The sequence below is a fragment of the Mobula birostris genome, chromosome 6 (assembly GCF_030028105.1).
Source record: "Mobula birostris isolate sMobBir1 chromosome 6, sMobBir1.hap1, whole genome shotgun sequence".
NCBI classification, from domain to species: Eukaryota; Metazoa; Chordata; class Chondrichthyes; order Myliobatiformes; family Myliobatidae; genus Mobula; species Mobula birostris.
This window is the reverse complement of record NC_092375.1, coordinates 112,872,869-112,888,267: the sequence shown is the minus strand read 5'-3', so window position 1 is coordinate 112,888,267 and position 15,399 is coordinate 112,872,869. Positions and strand designations below refer to the sequence as shown.

The window sequence follows — 15,399 nt, the reverse complement described above, 5'->3', positions numbered from 1 at the left end:
AATACGTTTTACAGAAAATACTTGTTATACACTTCAGCATTTTAATGAAAACTTAAGGTTCTTTGAAGGGGCTGAGTTTGTTGGAGGTCAGAAAGGGTGACTGCTCTGTGCTGAAGGTGGAGAAGGAGGAGAAATATTCTGCAGCAAAGGTGATGACATCTTGTGGTTTTCTGAGGAGGAGGAACTGCAGGAAATCAGCCAATATACTCTTCAGCTCTGGGTGGTGCCTAATGTAGCTGCTGTAGTCCGCTTTCAGGGCTTCCTGAAAAAACAAATGTTCGATTAATAAAGATTGGTGATCGATTTCAAAACTTAGACCATAAGACATAGGCTGAATAGCCTAATTCTACTCCTAATTGAGTCTACTTTGTCATAAATTATGGCTGATTTATTATTCTTTTCAACCCCATTCTCCTGCCTTCTTCCCATAACCTTTGATGCATTTACTAATCAAGAACTTATCAACCTCTGCTTTAAACATTCTTAATCACTTAGCCTCCAGAGCTGTCTGTGGCATTGAATTTCAGATTCATTACCCTTTATCTGAAGAAATTCTTCCTCATCTTTGTTCTAAAGGGACATCCTTCTATTCTGAGGTTGTGCCCACTGGTCCTAGACTCCCCCACTATAGGAAACATTTCCTCCTTGTCTATCTAGGCCTTTCCGTATTTGATCTGCTCTCATTTTTTTGAAACTTCAGCAAGTACAGGCTCAGAGCCATCCAGCACTCCTCATACATTAACCATTAAAACTTCTGCATCAGAGAGCTCAGAACTGCTCCCACCATCCACTCTATCAGCCATCCATTTACACTAATCCTTTCATTCTCCCATCAACTCCCCTTCCACCCCGAAATTCTACCCTTAAATCCACGGGGCAATTTACAGCAGCCAGTTAGCCCACACTGACCCTTTGGGGTGAGGGAGAAAACCAGAGCATCTGACCCAATCACAGAGAGAACATGTGATCTCCATGCGGACCGCAGCGCAATGGGTAAAGCTGCTTCGTTGGAGATCCGGAGACCAGAGTTCGATCCTGAGATCTGGTACTGTCTGTGTGGAGTTCAAGTCTGTTTGGGATTCCCCCGGCTGCTCTGGCTTCCTCTCTCAAGGGAGTAGAATAAATGGATGCCTGGTGGTTGGCGTGGATTTGATGGACTAAAGAGGTCTATTCCATGTTGAGAACCTAGAATATTACGGCACAATACAGGCTGTTTGACTCAAGATGTTGTGCTGACCCTTTAACCTACACTAAGGTCAACCTAACACTACACAGCCCTCCATTTGTCTCTCATCCATGTGCCTATCCAAGAGTCTCCTAAATGTCCCTGTTGTATCTGACCTTACCATCACCCCAGACAGTGCGTTTCATGCACCCATCGCTTGCTGGAGTGAACTCCATCTGCCACCTCTCAGCCAAACTCTGCATCCTGTCAATTTCCCATTGTAACCTACAATAACCTTCTTCATTACCCACAACTCCACCAACTATTGGCAATGACAAAACGTAAAAGATTTTCATGACTCCACTTATTGTCTTGGTTCCTTAATCTCAAACACTCCAATCCATCAAAAATCCATTAATTTAAGTTTTCCACACCCATGAATCTTCAGCACTTTTTCATATTTCTGATGCTTCTGGGATGTTCCTCAAATGGCCTGCCTATCACGTTGATGTAACATCTCACACTGTTTTGGAGTCTCCTCACCAAGGGAAATGATTTCTTTCTATCTACCCCATTAAATCATCTAACCTTCTCAGATATCTACCCTTCCAGGGAACACGAGACCTGTCTGTGAACTAGTCCTTGTGATCTTTTATTCTGATAAGAGTGTGTTCACATTAGACTGGCGCACAGGCCTGGCTCATATCATTGCATTGGCTGTGCTCATGTCTGTTTGAGAATAAAAGACCAACATCAGATTCAACTGAATTCACTCCATATTTTCACCTGTGCTTCCTGCTGCATTAATGGGACCAATAGATGCCTTTGTTGAATGTGAGAAGGAGTGATTCCTTCCAACAAACAAATAATTGTTGAAATTCCCTTCAAGTTCTGGTTAGTGGACCATAGGAGCAGAATTAGGTCATTTGGCTTATCAAGTCTGCACTGCCATTCGATCATGGCTAATTTGTTATTCCTCTAAACTCCATTCTCCCACCTTTATTTATTTATTTGGAGATACAGCGCAGTAACATGTCCTTCTGGCCCAATGACCCCGTGCCACTCAATTACATCCATGTGACTAATTATCTTATTAACTCGTACATCTTTGGCGTGTGGGAGGAAACACAAGCAGCCACTTGGAGAACCTACAAACCTCTTACAGATAGCGGTGGGAACTGAACCCAGGTGACTGCCACTGTAATAGCGTTATGCTAACTGCTTCTCTACGTGTCTTCTCCCATAACCTTTGATGCCCTTACTAATCAAGAACCTATCAACTTCTGCTTTAAATATACCCAATGACCTGGCCACCTTAGCCATCTATGGCAATGAATCCCACAGATCCACCAGCCACTGGCTAAAGAAATTCCTCCTTATCTCTGTTCTAAAAGGATATCCTTCTATTCTGAGGCTGTGCTCTCCAGTCATAGACTCCCCCTAAATGACAGAAGGGACCTCCCAAAAACCAAGCAAAAACCATGTTTACCCACAACTTGCTTATCTTGGGTTCCGGTCTCTCGTCTTTTTGGTTTCAAAGTTTATATCTTTAATGGGCTTGCACCTTCTCAGTCTTTGCAACTTCCTTATCCATGTAAACCTTGTAGACTCTACTCTCCAACCTATTTCTGTAGCTCCTGCCAGCTACTTCACTTCTTCCCATCTGCAGATCTGGATACACCACAGCTTGGCGTGGCAAATGCTCTGCCCATGATTGCAAGGAACTGCAGAGTTTTGGACACAGCTCAGCACATCACAGAATCCAGCCTCCACTCTATGGACTCTGTCTACATTTCTTGCTGCCTTGGTAAAGCAGCCAGCATAATCAAAGACACCACCCACCCCAGAAATGCTCTCACAAACAAGAGAGAATCTGCAGATGATGGAAATTCAAACAACACACACAAAATGCTGGAGGTCCTCAGCAGGCCAGGCAGCATCCATGGAAAACAGTACAGTCGATGTTTTGGGCTGAAACCTTTTGGGAGGACTGAAGAGAAAGAAGATGAGTAGATTTAAAAGGTGGGGATGGGTAGAGAGGATCACAAGATGATAGGTGAAACCGGGAGGGGGAGGAATGAAGTAGAGAGCTGGGAAGTTGATTCGTGAAAGAGATACAGGGCTGGAGAAGGGGGAGTCTAATAGGAGAGCACAGAAAGCTATGGGGGAAAAAAAGGGAGGAGGAGCACCAGAGAGAGACAATGGGCAGGCAAGGAGATGAGGTGAAAGAGGGAAAAAGGGATGGGGAATAGTGAAGGAGCGGGTGGGGTAGGGGGGCGTTACCAGAAATTTGACAAATCGATGTCATGGCATCAGATTGGAGAGTATTCAGACGGAAAATAAGGTGTTGTTCCTCCAACCTGAGTGTAACCTCATTGCGACAGTAGAGGAGGCTATGGATTGACAAATCGGAATGGGAATGGGAAGTGGAATTAAAATGCACGGCCACTGGGAGATCCTGCATCTTCTGGCGGACGGAGAGTAGGTGCTCGGCGAAATGGTCTCCCAATCTACATCAGGTCTCACCGGTATACAGGAGGTCATGCCGGGAAAACCAGACACAGTATATTACCCCAACAGACGCACAGGTGAAGTGTCGCTTCACTTGGAAGTACTGCTTGGGACCCTGAATAGTAGTGAGGGAGGAGGTATAAGGGCAGGTGTAGCACTTGTTCTGCTTGCAAGGATAAGTGCCAGGAGGAGCTCAGTGGGGAGGGATGAATGGACAAGGGAGTCGTGTAGGTAGCAATCCCTGCAAAAAGCAGAAAATTGGGGGGGGGGGGAGAGAAAGATGTGCTTGGTGGTGGGATCCCATAGGAAATGGCGTGGAAGTTACAGAGAATTATGTGATGGACGCAGACACTGGTGGGGTGGTAGGTAAAGACAAGAGGAACCCTGTCACTGGTAGGGTGGCAGGAGGATGGGGTAAGAGCAGATGTGCATGAAATGGAAGAGATGCGGTTGAGGGTAACGTTGATGGTGGAGGAAGGGAAGCCCCTTTCTTTGAAAAAGAAGGACACCTCCTTCATTCTAGAATGAAAAGCCTCATCCTGACAGCAGATGCGGGGGAGATGGAAGAATTGAGAGAAGGTGATGGTGTTTTTATAAGTAACAGGGTGGGAGAGGTATAGGCCAGGCAGCTGTGAGAGTCTGTGGGTTTATAATTGACATGAGTAGATAAGCTGTCTCCAGAGACAGTGAGATCAAGAAAGGGGGGGGGGGAGGTGTCAGAAATGGACCAGGTAAATTTGAGGCTGGGTGGAAGTTGGAGGCAAAGTTGATGAAGTCGACGAGCTCAGCATGGGTGCAGGAAGTAGCACCAATGCAGTCATCGATGTAGGGTAGGAGAAGTGAGGGGCAGACACCAGTGTAGATTTGGAACATGGACTGCTCCACATAGCCGCCAAAAACACAGGCATAGCTGGGACCCACGTGAGTGGCCATGGCTACACCTTGTCTTTGAAGGAAGTGGGAGGAGCCAAGGGAGAAATTATTTATTAATAGGGAGGACACGTTCCACCAGACACAGGAGAATAGTTGGGTCTGGTGTCCAGAAAGAAATGGAGAGCTTTGAGGCCTTTCTGGTGGGGGGTGGAGGTGTGTAAGGACTGGACATCCATAGTGAAAAAGAGGATGGGGGCTAGGGAACTTGAAATCATTGAAAAGATCCAGAGCGTGTGAAGTGTCACAGATGTAGGTGGGCAGGGGCCGAACCAGGGGGATGAAACAGAGTTGAGGTATGCAGATATGAGTTCATTGAGGCAGGAAGAAGCTGAAACAATGGGTCTACCTGGACAAGTGGGTTTATGGACTTTGGGTAGGAGGTAGAAATGAGAGGTGCAGAGTGTGGGAACTGTGAGGTTGGTGGCAGTGGATGGGAGATCCCAGGGCAAATAAGATCAGTAATGGTGTAGGAGACAATTACCTGGTGCTCCTTAGTAGAATCCTAATCGATAGGTAAGTAAGAGGAGGTGTCTGAGAGTTGTCGCTGGGCCTCAGCAAGGTAGAGGTCAGTTCGCCAGACTACTACAGCATCCTCCATGATGGTGAGATCAGGATTAGTGCGGAGGGAGTAGAGAGCAGAGCATTCGGAAGGGGTAAGGTTGGAATTGGAGAGAGGAATGTTGAAATTGAGATGGTCGATGTCCTGTCAGCAGTTGGCAATGAAAAGGTCCAGTGCAGCAGAAGACCAGGGTGAGGTGTTCAGGAAGAGGAGGAGGGTTGAAGACAGGAGAAGGGGACATTGGTGCGGGGTGGGGAGTCCTTGCCAAAGAAGTAAGTCTTTAGTACAGTGCTACTTCTTTGGCAAGGACTCTCCACCCTGCACCAACAACCCCTTCTCCCTCCACACTAATCCCAAGGTCACCATCATGGAAATCCTCACCAGTGTAGTCGAAAGGAAAGCTTCAAAAGGTAATGTCTCAAAAAGTCGGCACCCAAGTGGGAATGCCCTCTGCTTGTTACTACCATCAGGGACGAGATACAGGAGCCTAAAGACACACACCCAACAGTTTAGGAGCAGCTTCTTCCCTTCTGCCTTCAGATTCCCGAATGGTCCATGAATACATGAACACTACCTCAATATTTTGCTCTCTTTTTGCACTACTTGTGTTGTTATATATACTGTATTTCTTATCGGTACTTTGTAGTACTTTTATGTTTTACACTGTACTGCTGCCACAAAACAACAAACTTCACCACATATGTCACTGATTCTGGTCACGGTACTCTAGTTCTTGTGATCAGCTTGTGTCAGCTGAATGCACTCAGCAGGAATGCAGCACACTGCATCTCCATGCCATGCAACAAAGCATACCTGAAGCTTTAGCTTAATTTTTTTGCGGGGGGAATAAAGGGAAAAAAATGAACTTCCGGAATTTTAAATCCAGATTGAAAACAAGGCTGGTTTTAAAACATTAGTTGGTACCGTTCTGTCAAGAAATTTAAAATAGAGTTGCATATCTTCCTCCCAGTTCAGTGGTTTCTTCTCAAAAACTGGTTTGGGATCTTCCACATCTGTAAAAGTTCAGAAACACAGTATACTTTAATGGATAATAATGTGAATGTCTCGTGTAATGACAAAATAGAGGATGGGTTGGCATCATGCAAACTAGCCTCCCAGCCACCCACCCACACCACACATTCTCTCCTGTGGCCCCATCAGACAAAAGATACAAAAGCTGAAAGTAACCAACCACAGGCTTGGCTCAAGTGCAGAATGAAGGGTTGTAATTGTAGAGAGTGTGCAGTACAGGCAGAAAGTAAGGTGCAAGGTCATAACAAGGTAGACTGTGCAGTCAAGACTCCATAGTCTCCTCTTTCTCATTGGGCAGGTACAAAAGATTGAAAGCATGAACCTCCAAACTCAGATTCAAAGGTAGCTTCTATCTCACTGTTTAAGACTATTAAATAATCCCCTATTGGAATTGGTTTATTTTGTCACATGCACCAAGACACAGTGCAAAGATTGTCTTGCATACTGATCATACAGATTAATTAATTACACAGTGCATTGAGGTAGAACAAAGTAAAGCAATAACAGAATGCAGAATAAAGTGTACTAGCTACAGAGAAAGTGTTGTGCAGGTATACCATAAAGTGCTAGATCATAACCATTAGTCTATATGACATAGGATCAGAATTATGCCATTCAGCCCATCAAATCTTCTCTGCTATTTTATTATGTCTGATCCATTACCCTTCTCAAAGCCAAGCTCCTGCCTTCTCCCTGTAACCTTTAATGCTTTTACTAAATAAGAACCTATTAACCTTCACTTTAAATGACTTGGCCTCCAAGCTGTCTGTGGCAATGAATTTCACAGATTCACCAACCTCTGACTAAAGGAATTCCTCCTCATCTCTGTTCCAAAGGGATGTCTTTCCATTCTGATCCTGGACTCCCCGCATAATAAGATTATGAGGTCAAGAATCTATTTTACCATACAAGAGGGATTATAGTTGGATAGAAGTTCTCCTTGACCTGATGTTTAGTGCTTTCAGGCTCAATAGGTCAATGGTTCCATTTAATATCAGAGAATGTATACAATTTACAACCTGAAATTCTTCTTCTCCGCAGACATCCTCGAAACAGAAGAAAAAATTCCCAAAGAACGAATGACAGGAAAAAACGTAAGAATCCCAAGCCCCTAACCCTCTCCCAGGCATCAACCCTCCCCCTCCCCCTGCTTATTCTATCATAAAGCATCAGCATTCCCAACACCCAGTTTTGTATCTCCTGCCTGATGGGCGAGAGACGATGGGCTCAACCTCACAACCTACATCATTATGATCTTGCACCTTGTTCTCTGCCTGCATTGAACTTTCTCTGTAACTGTTACACTTTTATTCTGCATTCTGTTATTGTTTTACCTTGTACTAACTCAATGCACTGATGTGATGAAAGATCCGTTTTGATGGCATGCAAAACAATTTTTCAGTGTACCTCATTACATCTTATAACAATATACTAATTTACCAAATGTAATTATAATCTGTCTGGTATGGAGGATCCAATGCACAGGAGCAAGAAAAGCTGCAGAGGGTCGTAGGTTCAGCTAGCTCCATCACAGACACTAGCCACTCCACCGTCAAGGACATGTTCAAACGGCTTAACTTCAGGAAGATGTTATCCATTATTAGGTACCCTCAGTATCCAGGATGTGCCCTCTTCTCATTGCTGCCATCAAGGAGGAAGTACAATAGCCCTTAGACCCACACTCAATGTTTTAGGAACAGCTTTTTCTCCTCTGCCACCAGAGTTCTGAACGGAAAATGAACACTATCTCACTTTCTGCTTTCTTTTTGCACCATCTATCTATCTATCTATTTATTTATTTATCCATCCATCCATCCTATTGTAACTTACAGTAATTTTTGTATGTACTGCACTGTACTGCTGCTGCAAACCAACACATTTCACAACATACCATATGTCAGTGATAATAAACCTGGTTTTGAATCTGACAGACCTTCTGATTCTGATTCTGCGTTTATGAAAGACATGGCTCACCATCTGGGAGAAGATGTGGCTGTGATCTTTCTGGATCAGACCTGGGGGTTCCTGGCATTCTGGAACAACCTGACCAACAGCAGCTGGAAAGATGAACATCCCCTACCCCCCACATGAAGAGCCCCCAGTATGTACTTGATAATAGCACAATAACGTAGTTAGGGTAATGCTTACAGTACTACGGATTGTGATTTGAGATTCCATTCATGCTGCTGTCTGTAAAGAATTTGTACGTTTTCTCTATGACCACATTGGTTTTCCCCACATTCCAAAGATGTACGGGTTAGGATTGGTAAGTCGTTGGCATGCTGTGTTAGCGCTGGAAGCATGGTGACACTTGCAGGCTGCTGCCAATACATCCTCAGACTGTATGTTTCACTGTATGTTCAATATTTTGATATACACATGACAAATAAAGCTAATCTTTAATCTTTACCCCAGCAGGGCACTCTGAGGACCCCAGAAAGTATTGAAGTCTCCAGGTTTGGGGCTGGTAAATGCTGACTTCATTGTGCAGTAGGCTCTGGCTTGATGATTTATTTATCTATTTAAAGATACAGCACGAACTGGCTCTTCCAGCCCCGCGAGTAACACTGCCCAGCAACCCACCTACTTAACTCTAGCCTAATCACAATACAATTTACAACCAAAGCACCCGGAAAAAAACAATGCATTTCACGGGGAAGACATACAAACTCATTCCAGAATTGAACTCTGAACTCCAGAACAGCTCGAGCTGTAATAGCACCATGCTAACCAGTACACCATCATACCACATGGCTTATCTAACAAAAAATACCGTCACTCCATTGAAATTCAGGCTATCCCAAGAGTTACGAAGGTCTAACTTCTAAACAACTCAATACATGAACAATATAAAATTAAATTCAAAGCTTCAACGTATGTACAGTATATTCAAAACAAGCTTCCTTGTCCCTCTACACTTATGGTAAATGTTTGTTCTTATTAGTCTTGTGTATATTTGATGGCACACATTACAACACTGTTGAGGTATGGTTACCATATCGAGTTATGTTTATCTACTGTCTGACTTACAGACAAAGTACACTGAGTGACACTTTATTAGGTACTTCCTGATAAGGTCTGACGTGTTGTGCATTCAGAGATGCTCTTCTGCACACCACTGTTGTAAAGCGTGGTTATTTAATTTATTATCTCCTTCTTGTCAGCTTGAAACATTCTCCTATGACCTCTCTCATTAACAAGGTGTTTTTGCCCATAGAAATGCCACTCACTAGATGTTTTTTTGTTTCTCGCACCACCCCCTATAAACTCTTGTGACTGTTGTGCGTGAAAATCCTAGATCAACAACTTCTGAGATACTCAAACTACCATATCTGGTATCAACAATCATTCCACAGTCAAAGTTACTTAGATTACATTTCTTCACCATTCTGATGTTTGGTCAGAACGACAACTGAACCTCTTGACCATGTCTGCATGCTTTTATGCTTTGAGTTGCTGCCACGATTGGCCGATTAGATATTTACATTAACAAGTAAGTGTACTTAATAAAGCTGCCACAGTGTAAATTTATTGATGTCTACAAAAACGGAACCCTTCATCTCTATTCAGATTGCCTCCAGTTCCAACAAATGTTTAGGGAGGGAGTTTCAGATGGAACACAGAACAGTACAACACAGGTACAGCCAGGCCCTTCAGCCCTCAACATCTGTGCCAAACATGATGCTGTGTTAAACTAAATCTCTCCTGCCCACATATGATCGAAATTCCTCCATTCCCTACACATCCATTGGTCCACCTTACAGTCACTTAAACACCATTATCATATCTGCTTCCACCACCACTTCTGGCAGCACATTCCAGGTACTCGCCACTCTGTGTAAAAAAAACTTGCCCCACACATCTCCTTTAAACTTTCCCCTTTAATATTTGACATTTCTATCCCGCGAAAAAGATCCTGCCTACATTATCTCTGCCTCTCTGCCAGGTCGTCCCTCAATCTCTGATGCTCCAGAGCAGACAACCTGTTTGTTCACACCCTCTAATCCAGGCTGCATCCCACTGTACCCTCTCCATATTCTCCCTGTAAAGGGCAACCAGAACTACGCACACTGCAAGCAGGTTCTTTCCACTGAGGTTGGAAGAGACTAGAACTAGAGGTCATAGGTTAAGGGTGAAAGGTGAAATATTCAAGGGGAACTGGTGGAGAAACCTCTTCACTCAGAGGGTGGTGTGAGTGTATCAGAATCAAAAGCAGGTTTAATATCACTGGCAAATATCACAGAATTTGTTGTTTTGCAGCAGCAATATACGACAATACATAGTAATTAAAAAAAATTTACAATAAGTATGTGTGTATGTATGTGTATATATAAATTAATTAAATAACTCACACGAAAAGAGAAGGGAAAAAATAGTGATGTAATGCTCATGGGTTCATTGTCCATTTAGAAATCTGATGACGAAGAGGAAGAAACTGTTCCTGAAACATTGAGTGTGTATCTTCAGGCTCCTGTACCTCCTCCTTGATGGCAGCAATGAGACAAGGGCATGTCCTGGGTGGTGGGGGTCTTTACTGATGGATGCCGCCTTTTTCAGGCATCGCCTTTTGAAAGTGTTCTCGATGCTGGGGAGGTTAGTGCCCTTGATTGTCTTGGCTGAGCTTATAACTTTCTGCAGCTTTTTCCAATCCCATGCATTGGCCCCTCCATACCAGACAGTGATGCAATCAGTTGAAATGCGTCTATCGAAAATTTGCAAGTGTCTTTGTTGACATAGCAAGTCTCCTGAAACTTCAAATGAACTATAGAGCTGTAGTGCCTTCTTTGTAATTGCATCAATATGTTGCACCTCGGATAAATCTTCAGAGATGCTGACATTCAGAAACTTGAAACTGCTCCCTCTTCCACTGCTGATCCCTCGATGATGACTGGTGTGTGTTCTCTCAGCTTCCCCTTCCTCAAGTCCACAATCAATTCCTGATGTTGAGTGCAAGATTGTTGTTCTGACACCACTCAACCAGCATTCTTGATGGTAGTATAACAGTGTTGGCTCCTCTGGTTCCACAGATGGGTATGTTTGGTGGTAATTATTTACAGACTTCTTCGAGCAGGCCTGGTTGAAATCCCCTGCTATGACAGGGAAGGCATCAGGGTACGCTGTTATGTGACTGCTGATTACAGTACTCAGCTCCTCCAGTGCCTACCTGACATTGGCCAGGGGTGGAATGTACACCACTACCAGAATAATGGCAGAAAACTCCCTCAATAGATAAAACAGAACAAATTTGACTGCTATATGTTCTAGGTCAGGTGAGCAGAACTGCGACAGAATTACCACATCTGTGCACCATGATGAATTAATCATAAAGTATACTCCACCTCCTCTACCTTTGAAAAATTGAGCTGTCCTGTCTTTGGAGAGAATGGTAAAGCCATTGGGCTGCAGCACTGAGTCCAAAGTAGTGTGGGATAGCTATGTTTCCATGAAGCAAAGTATACAGCTGCCCCTGATGTCCCTCTGGTACAGCAATCTTGCTCTGAGGTCTTTAATTTTATTTTTCTGAAACTGTACATTCACCAGAAGGGTAGTCAGGAGTTGGGGGAGGGTCTAAGGCCTCTGCATTTCAGTCGTACCTTTGGAACAGCGTTCCCTCCCCATTTCCATTTTCTTAAAGGGGGTCCTGCATTTGCAACCCGAGTCTGAAGTCCAGGATCTACTGATATCACGAGATTTGAGTAACAATATATTTTTTAGAAAATACTTAAAACGATGTTGCTTACTGAAGTATCCATGGCTGTGACTGTGGATTTCAGCTGTAGTAATCCTAAATTTGATGATTCCCATCAGAGCAAAGAGTTGTCACTTATTGCCACCATCTTGAGTAATCTTGACTGTAGAGTGAGCTACCAGAGGAAGTGGTGGATATAGGTTCAATTTCAACATTTAAGAGAAGTATGGATAAGTACATGGATGGGACGGGTACAGAGGGCTATGGTCTGGGTGTAGGTGAATGGGATTAGTCAGAATAACAGTTTGGCACAGACCAATGGACCAAAGGGCCTGTTTCTGTGCTACAACTGTATGATTCAATGACTACAACGAGATGGACTCCTAACCTCACAAACTGCCTTGAAATAATCTTGCACCCTATTGTTTATCTGCACTGAACTTTCTCTGTAGCTGTTATACTTCATTCTGCATTGTTATTGCTTTACCTTTTTCTACAATGAACAATATGCAAGAAAAGATTTTCACTGTATCTCAATATATGTGGCAAAATAAACTAATTCCAATTCCAGAGTAGAGTGCTATTCATGGCATAACAACAGAAGAAAATTTCTCAAATGACTTTGCTTGATCATAACTCAACAATACCTGTTTCTATGATGTGAGGTAGTTGTTTCAGCCTCATTGTAATAGGAGAGCCCACCTGCACCCTGCTGGTCAAATGTCTGAAAGAGGAATAAATTGCATAGAGATATCAGCAGAAAATCTGCTGAAGCAATGTCAAACAAACAGAGACACTGACCGGCATCTATATTGCAGCTACAACATAAGCAATTTGAATACTGGCCAATGCATCATTAGGGTGAGTCAGCAAGTGCTCAGTAAGTTTTAAGCAGTGAGGAGAGGGAGCTGGAGCAGCCAGACAGGCATGAAAGGCCTAGGTAGAGCGGACATGGAGAGGGTATTTCCAATACGTGGACATCGTCGGTTGTTTGTCTGTCTTTGTTATGTATAGTTTTTCATTAATTCTAATTGTATTTCTATAATTCCCTGTAAATGCCCACAAGAAAATGAATCCTAAGGTAACATACTGTGACATATACTGGGGATACTTTGATGATAAATTTACTTTGAGCTACTTTGTACTTTGATGAGGTTATGCTTCATGTTAACTGTCTGTCACTACTCAAACACTGCTTATTGATGGACCACAAGCAGGAAAATAAAAAATAAATTTCTAAGCACAAGTGATTATCCAGATGCTACAATTCCAAAGCAACAGTTGCAAAATGCTAGAGGAACTAAGCAGTCAGGCAGCATCTATGGAGGGGTATAAACAGTTGACGTTTCAGGCTGAGACCCTTCATCAGGACTGGAAAGGAAGGGGGCTGAAGCCAAAATAAGAAGGTGGGATGGAGTGGTGGAATACAAGCTGACAGGTGGTAAGTGAGACCAGGTGAGGGGGTATGAAGTAAGAAGCTGGGAGGTAATAAATGGAACAGGTAAAGGGGTGAAGAAGAGGGAATCTGATAGGAGAGGAGAGTGGAGCATGGGAGAAAGAGAAGGAAGAGGAATCCAGAGGGAGGTGATGAGCAGGTGAGCAGAAGGGAAGGGTTGAGTGTAAAAAAGAGAGGAGGAAGGGGGGAAGAGTTACCAGAAGTTAGAGAAATCAAAGTTCATGGGTTTAGATAGTCAAGTCAAGTCAAGTCACTTTTTATTGTCATTTCGACCATAACTGCTGGTACAGTACACAGTAAAAATGAGACAACGTTTTTTAGGACCATGGTGCTACATGAAACAAAAACTACACTGAACTACGTAAAACAACACAAAACCTACACTAGACTACAGGCCTACTCAGGACTGCACAAAGTGCACAAAACAGTGCAGGCATTACAATAAATAATAAACAAGGCAATAGGCACAGTAGAGGGCAGTAGGTTGGTGTCAGTCCAGGCTCTGTGTATTGAGGAGTCTGATGGCTTGGGGGAAGAAACTGTTACATAGTCTGGTTGTGAGAGCCCGAGTGCTTCGGTAACTTTTGCCAGATGGCAGGAGGGAGAAGAGTTTGTATGAGGGGTGCGTGGGGTCCTTCATAATGCTGTTTGCTTTGCGGATGCAGCATGTGGTGTACATGTCTGTAATGGCAGGAAGAGAGACCCCGATGATCTTCTCAGCTGACCTCACTATCCGCAGCAGGGTCTTACGATCCGATAGGAGGTTACCCATGCAGAATCTGAGGTATTGCTCCTGCATCCTGAGTGTGGCCTCATCATTACTGAGAGAGGAGGCTATTGACAGAGTGTCAGAATAGGAATGGGAGGTTGAATTGAAATGGGTGGTCACTGGGAAATCTCGCATTTTATGGTGTATGGAGTGAAGGAGTGAAATTAAAAAAAGAAATGTTTAAATTTAGTTAGAAGTTTTTAGGACTTACCCATCTGGCAAAAAGCTGCTCTGCCAGCTCATGGGACTGTTTGCCTGTGAGTGAATTGTTCTCTGGATGCTAAGGACCTCACATTCACTTTTCCCAATCATCATCGTCCTAGGTCCCAGGTTCAGCTGTTCAAGAAAAGTCAGAAATCAGGAATTTGCCAGACCTGCAGAACTATAGTTATGGGGAAAACTAAGGGGGACTGGGATTGCTCTTTGAGCAATGGTCAAATAGCTTGTTCAAAATGTTAAATGTGTGTCTTCAGGGTCCCACACTATAAGACATAGGTGCAGAATTAGGCCATTTGGCCAATCGAGTCTGCTCTGCTATTCCATCATGGCTGACTTATTATCCCTCTCAACCCTATTATCCTGCCTTCTCTGTATAACCCTTAACACCCCTACTAAACAAGAAACTATCAACATCTGCTTAAAATATACCCACTGACTTGGCCTCCAGTCATCATGGCAATGAGTTCCACAGATTCACCACCCTCTGGCTGTTCATACTTCAATGTTGGAAGTTTGTATGTAAATTTATTTGGAGGATATAAGATCATGATAGACAGAGGCAGGGTAAACAGCATGGAGATAATGGACACTTAACATGGATATCAGGGACTAGGGGCTTGGGTTCAAGCAGAATTAAAGAAAGCCTGAAGACCTGCACTCAATGCTTTAGGAACAGCTCTGCTGTCAAATTTCTGAACGGTCCATGAACACTACCTCACTATTTTTACTCTCTTTTTGGACTACTTTTCTTTTGTATTTCTTTTGTAATTTGTAATAATTATTTATGTACTACTGCTGCAATTCAACAATTTGATGCAAAAAGACAATCTGCAGAGGATGGAAATCCAAGCAACACACACAAAATGGTGGAGGAACTCAGCAGGCCAGGCAGCATCTATGGAAAAAGTACAGTTGATGTTTCAGGCCAAGACCCTTCGGCAGGACTTCACACTATATTTTGATGTTTCGCTGTACATGTGACAAATAAAGCTAATTTTCTTCTTTTAAATTTCACGACTAATGTCAGTGATTCTGATTCTGAGAAAATAAGTATTTCCACGTAATG

General features: G+C 43.4%; 1 protein-coding gene across 4 annotated transcripts in view; it reads right to left on the bottom strand.

Annotated features, from left to right (window-relative positions):
- Positions 1-15,399, bottom strand: part of catip (ciliogenesis associated TTC17 interacting protein) — a 77,789-nt gene continuing 62,390 nt past the window's right edge. For 2 of the 4 annotated variants that reach the window (XM_072261031.1, XM_072261030.1), the window contains exons 7-10: positions 14,326-14,450; positions 12,537-12,613; positions 6,093-6,181; positions 1-262 (exon numbers count right to left, since the gene is read on the bottom strand). In XM_072261031.1, coding sequence (XP_072117132.1) covers positions 53-262; positions 6,093-6,181; positions 12,537-12,613; positions 14,326-14,450 — 501 coding nt within the window. In that variant the 3' untranslated portion in view covers positions 1-52. The remainder of the gene's footprint in view (positions 263-6,092; positions 6,182-12,536; positions 12,614-14,325; positions 14,451-15,399) is intronic. The other 2 variants (XM_072261028.1, XM_072261029.1) reach the window with 1 other exon arrangement.